The sequence below is a fragment of the Apodemus sylvaticus genome, chromosome 17 (assembly GCF_947179515.1).
Source record: "Apodemus sylvaticus chromosome 17, mApoSyl1.1, whole genome shotgun sequence".
In the NCBI taxonomy this organism is placed as follows: Eukaryota; Metazoa; Chordata; class Mammalia; order Rodentia; family Muridae; genus Apodemus; species Apodemus sylvaticus.
Window position 1 is genome coordinate 50,382,209 of NC_067488.1, and position 6,074 is coordinate 50,388,282.

General features: G+C 46.5%; 1 protein-coding gene across 2 annotated transcripts in view; it reads left to right on the plus strand.

Moving 5' to 3' along the window:
* Ep300 (E1A binding protein p300) overlaps positions 1–4,611 on the plus strand; it is a 66,833-nt gene extending 62,222 nt beyond the window's left edge. For both annotated transcript variants that reach the window (XM_052161678.1, XM_052161679.1), the window contains exons 30-31: positions 879–1,160; positions 1,343–4,611. In XM_052161678.1, coding sequence (XP_052017638.1) covers positions 879–1,160; positions 1,343–3,526 — 2,466 coding nt within the window. In that variant the 3' untranslated portion in view covers positions 3,527–4,611. The remainder of the gene's footprint in view (positions 1–878; positions 1,161–1,342) is intronic.
* The last annotated feature ends 1,463 nt before the right edge of the window (positions 4,612–6,074 follow it).

Here is a 6,074-nt window from a genome sequence, read left to right on the forward strand (position 1 = left end):
TGGGGGGGGGGGGGGCGGGGATAGAGAAGTGGAGTAACAGACATTGTGAGCATTCAGATGGCTTATGAGGCTTGACCTTTGGTCCTCTTAATCACTGAACCATCTCTCCAGCCCCTTATTTGACTTAATTTATCAAATCTTAGGATAATAGTACAAATGGAAAACCAATGGTGTATACCCCATTTGCAAACAGCTTGGGATATCTAATCTCAGACTGAGAAGGTACATTTCAAATTCATTACTAGGATTAATTATTATGCCAATTAATGCAGATTTTCAACCTCTCCAGAACTGGCCAAGCGCACAGGGCAGGTGGTAAGTTTTCTTGTCTGGAGTAAGAGGCACACAAGTGGTATAGGTTCATGCACAAAAAGTAAAACACATACACATGTATTTTAAGTAGATCCTGAGAAAGGTATGTGATAAAGGTATGTGTGCTTATTTGTTGTCTATCTTTTAGCAAATACCTTCTGAGAAAAACATCCAAACTGATTATGATTTTATTGCATGTATTTGTTTACAGCAGACCTTTATACAGATCTTGCAGGATGTCTCCACTTAGATTTAATTGTATGCTTTGTTGTACTTAGACTCTGGTTAAGCCACAGACTGCTGCTTAAAGTATAATACTTGCCGGGCAGGGTGACGCACGCCTGTAATCCCAGCACTTGGGAGGCCTCCCAAGTACTGGGATTAAAGGCGTGTATCACCACTACCTGGCGAGTTTGAGGTTCTTTAAAGTCTCAAAATGAACAATGATGGAGAAGGGCTTCAGTTGACCCTGAACCCACTCCTCCTACTGTCTTCTCCCTCTCCCTCTCCCTTTTGTTGCAGTGGCATTGTAGTTCCAGAGTCATAATGAGCTTTTCTGTTGGCAGGTCTTCTTTGTAATCCGCCTCATCGCTTGTCCTGCTCCCAACTCCCTGCCTCCTATTGTTGATCCTGACCCTCTCATCCCCTGTGACCTGATGGATGGTAGAGATGCATTTCTCACCCTTGCAAGGGATAAGCACCTGGAATTCTCTTCACTTCGAAGAGCCCAGTGGTCTACCATGTGCATGCTGGTGGAGCTGCATACACAGAGTCAAGATCGCTTTGTCTACACCTGCAACGAGTGCAAGCACCACGTGGAGACACGCTGGCATTGCACTGTGTGTGAGGTAGGCATTACGTGTGGGAAGGACTGACAGGCCACACTGGTCCCATTGTGTGAGTTGTGATGTAGACTTGTATTACAAATATATGTCCTCTTGTTGGGTCAGAGCTGAAGAGATTGGTTGTGTTTTAGTCTTGCAGAGTTAACCTGAATCTTCTGGGTTTTTTTTTTTTTTTCCTCCTTCAGGATTATGACCTGTGTATCACCTGTTATAACACTAAAAATCATGACCACAAAATGGAGAAACTAGGTCTCGGCTTGGATGATGAAAGCAATAACCAGCAAGCTGCAGCTACCCAGAGCCCAGGAGACTCCCGCCGCCTGAGCATCCAACGCTGCATCCAGTCTCTGGTGCATGCCTGCCAGTGCCGCAATGCCAACTGTTCCCTGCCTTCTTGCCAGAAGATGAAGAGGGTTGTGCAGCACACCAAAGGCTGCAAACGGAAAACCAATGGTGGATGCCCTATTTGCAAACAGCTTATTGCCCTTTGCTGCTATCACGCCAAGCACTGCCAGGAGAACAAGTGCCCGGTGCCATTCTGCCTCAACATCAAGCAAAAGCTCCGGCAGCAACAGCTGCAGCACCGGCTCCAACAGGCTCAGATGCTCCGCAGGAGGATGGCCAGTATGCAACGAACTGGTGTGGCGGGGCAGCAGCAGGGCCTGCCGTCCCCAACTCCTGCTACTCCAACTACCCCAACTGGCCAGCAGCCAGCCACCCCACAGACACCCCAGCCTCAACCCACCTCCCAACCGCAGCCCACTCCTCCCAACAACATGACGCCCTACTTACCCAGGACTCAGACTGCTGGCCCTGTGTCCCAGGGTAAGGCAGCAGGCCAAGTGACCCCCCCAACCCCGCCTCAGACTGCTCAGCCCCCTCTTCCAGGGCCTCCACCTGCAGCCGTAGAAATGGCAATGCAGATTCAGAGGGCAGCAGAGACACAGCGCCAGATGGCCCATGTACAAATTTTCCAAAGGCCAATCCAGCACCAGATGCCCCAGATGGCACCCATGACCCCTATGGGCATGAACCCACCTCCTATGGCCAGAGGTCCTGGTGGGCATTTAGATCCAGGAATGGGTCCCACAGGAATGCAGCAACAGCCACCTTGGGCCCAAGGAGGAATGCCTCAACCCCAGCAGATGCAGTCAGGGATGCCAAGGCCAGCAATGATGTCAGTGGCCCAGCATGGTCAGCCTTTGAACATGGCTCCACAACCAGGATTGGGCCAAGTAGGTGTGAGCCCTCTCAAGCCAGGCACTGTGTCTCAACAAGCCTTACAAAACCTTTTGCGGACTCTCAGGTCTCCCAGTTCTCCCTTACAGCAGCAACAGGTGCTTAGTATCCTTCATGCCAACCCCCAGCTGTTGGCTGCATTCATCAAGCAGCGGGCTGCCAAGTATGCCAACTCTAACCCACAGCCTCTCCCTGGACAGCCTGGCATGCCCCAGGGACAGCCAGGGCTGCAGCCACCTACCATGCCTGGTCAGCAAGGTGTCCACTCCAACCCCGCCTTGCAGAACATGAATCCTATGCAGGCAGGTGTCCAAAGAGCTGGCCTGCCCCAGCAGCAGCCTCAGCAGCAGCTCCAACCACCTATGGGAGGAATGAGTCCCCAAGCTCAGCAAATGAACATGAATCACAATACCATGCCTTCACAGTTCAGAGACATCTTAAGACGTCAGATGATGCAACAGCAGGGAGCAGGGCCAGGAATTGGCCCTGGAATGGCCAATCACAACCAGTTCCAGCAGCCCCAAGGAATTGGCTATCCACCCCAACAGCAGCAGCAGCAGCAGCGAATGCAGCATCACATGCAGCAAATGCAGCAAGGAAATATGGGACAAATGGGTCAGCTTCCCCAGGCTCTGGGGACTGAGGCCAGTCTACAGGCCTATCAGCAGCGACTTCTTCAGCAACAGATGGGGTCTCCTGCTCAGCCCAACCCTATGAGCCCACAGCAGCATATGCTCCCAAATCAGGCACAGTCCCCACACCTACAAGGTCAACAAATCCCTAATTCTCTCTCCAATCAAGTACGCTCTCCCCAGCCTGTCCCTTCTCCTCGACCACAGTCTCAGCCCCCCCATTCCAGTCCATCTCCGAGGATGCAGCCTCAGCCTTCTCCACACCATGTTTCTCCACAGACCAGTTCCCCACATCCTGGACTGGTAGCTGCCCAGGCTACCAACCCCATGGAACAAGGGCATTTTGCCAGCCCAGACCAGAATTCAATGCTTTCACAGCTCGCTAGCAATCCAGGCATGGCGAACCTCCACGGTGCAAGTGCCACGGACCTGGGACTGAGCACGGATAATGCAGACTTGAATTCAAACCTCTCACAGAGTACACTAGACATACACTAGAGACACCTTGTAGTATTTTGGGAGCAAAAGATTATTTTCTCTTAACAAGACTTTTTGTACTGAAAACAATTTTTTTGAATCTTTCTTAGCCTAAAAGACCCATTTTCCTTGGAACATGTGAGAACTGTGCAGTAGCCATTTATGGTTTAAAGTAAACATGACAGATGAACCTGAGGGATAATAGATTACAAAGAATATATTTTTGTTATGGCTGGTTACTCCAGCCCCTTTCCCCTTGTGTGTGTGGTTCAAGTGTGCACTGGGAGGCAACTGAGGTCTGAAGCCAACCATATGCTCCTGCCTTGCACCTCCGATAGGTTTTATTATTTTTTTTAAATTAATGAAAATATGTAATATTAATAGTTATTATTTACTGGTGCAGATGGTTGACATTTTTCCCTATTTTCCTCACTTTATGAAAGAATTTAAAAAAAAAAAGAACATTTCTAAAACCAGAGGACAAAAGGGGTTAATGTTACGTAAAATTACATTATATATATATATATATAAATATATATAAATATATTAAAATACCAATTTTTTTCTCTGGGTGCAAAGATGTTCATTCTTTTAAAAACATTTAAAAATTAAAAAGCCTCCTCTTTCCACCCCTCAAGTCAACTTTTGTGCTCCAGAAAATTTTCTATTCTGTAAGTCTAAGGATAAAACTTCAAGTATTAAGATAATTTGTACATGTAGAGAAAAAAATGACTTTTTCATAATATACAGGGGCAGCTGCCAAATTGATGTATTATAATATTGTGGTTTCTGTTTCTTGAGAGAATTTTTTTGTTATTTTTACATCTAACAAAGGAAAAAAATTAAAAAAGAGGGTAAAAAATGACTCCAGTGGGGTGATTTTAACATGCAAATGTCTGAGGTTTCTTCACTTGCTTTCTTCCTTCCTCTGCCCCACACACGTACACTTTCTGTAAAACTTGAAAATAGAAAGCAAAAAGCCCTCAACTGTTGTAAATCATGCAATTAAGGTTGATTACTTATAAATATGAACTTTGGATCACTGTATAGACTGTTAAATTTGATTTCTTATTACCTATTGTTAAATAAACTGTGTGAGACAGACACCTGGGCTTTGTGTCACTTCTTTAAGGCTCATCTTTTGTCTTAGAAAACACAAGGCTAGGCCTGAAGATGAAGCTGGAACAGTGTTTGCCTGACCCGTACAAGTCAGTCCCCCAACCAGCCACTAGGAAGCCCCGGTGGGCATCTACCTGCAGTCCCAGTCCTTACAAGGTAGAAGCAAGAAGAAAAAAGCTGGAAGTCATTGTCAACTGTGTAACAAACTGGAGGACATGAAGCCAAGGGACATGAAGACCCAGTTTAATGGATTGTAGCACAATAGAGAAAAATCTGCTACTTAGCAAGCCTGCTATTTAGGGCAAGAGGAAAGGGGAAGTGCATGTAATAGTTACATCTTGATGATCCATTCCAAGGTTCAGGTGATATGTCATCTGTACCAGCCAAATGTCAAAGTGCTGCTAGCTACCAAATGACCAAGCCCCACAAGAAAATCACTGCAAGTCCAAGCCAGCCTGGGTTACACAGCAACTCTGTCCCACAGAAAAGGCTGTTAGCCTTGTGTGCTAGCACACATCTCTAATCCCTGCACTTAAGAGGCAGAGGCAGGCACATCTGATCTAGTTCCCAAATAAACAGAGCAACAGAGACTTACCTCTCGCCATAACTTCCCACCCCACCCCCTCTAATTCAGGACTTCCTATCCTGTAAAGAAGACCCTTTAAAAATAATTACATTGATTAATAAAATATTGCATTACTGCAACTTAGCCAAGAGTTCTTTACTGACATTCAGGCAGCAAGTAAGGGTCCACCAGGCCAACTCTCAGACCCATGGATGATGAAAATGGTTTTTCCATTTTAATACAAGTGCTCTCGGACAGGCAGTGGTGGCACACGCCTGTAATCCCAGCACTCTGGGAGGCAGAGGCAGGCGGATTTCTGAGTTCAAGGCAGCCTGGTCTGCAGAGTGAGTTCCAGGACAGCCTGGCTATACAGAGAAACCCTGTCTCGAAAAAAAACAAATCCAAAAAAAAAAAAAAACAGAAACAAAAAAAAGTGCTCATTAATCCTGACCTCGGGGATTGCAGGCATTCTGACACTAATGACTCAAATTAGTTCTTCATACAATCATTGTCTTGAAATAGAAAAGTATTTTGATATAAGATGGGTTTGAACGTGCTAGCATTCACTACCAACAACCCTGCCTCAAGTCAGCTCATCCAGCATACACAGCACCTGTTCTGGGGCAGACCTGACCATTGATACGGACGTGTTTCCCTGTTCTTCAGCTAGCTGGCTGTGCCCTCATGTTGCCTCTCCCTGTGGGGGAACAATAGGAATGGGCTACATTCAGTAGATGAATAGGGATGGGGGTATAGCTGAGTGAGTAGGGTATTTCATTGGAAGCTAAAGCCCTGGGTTTGTCCCTGTTATTACTGTTCTCCCTCAAATGACTATGAGAACTATTAAGAAAGCAGGCCAGTGACTGTCCTGAAATTCAGATAGCA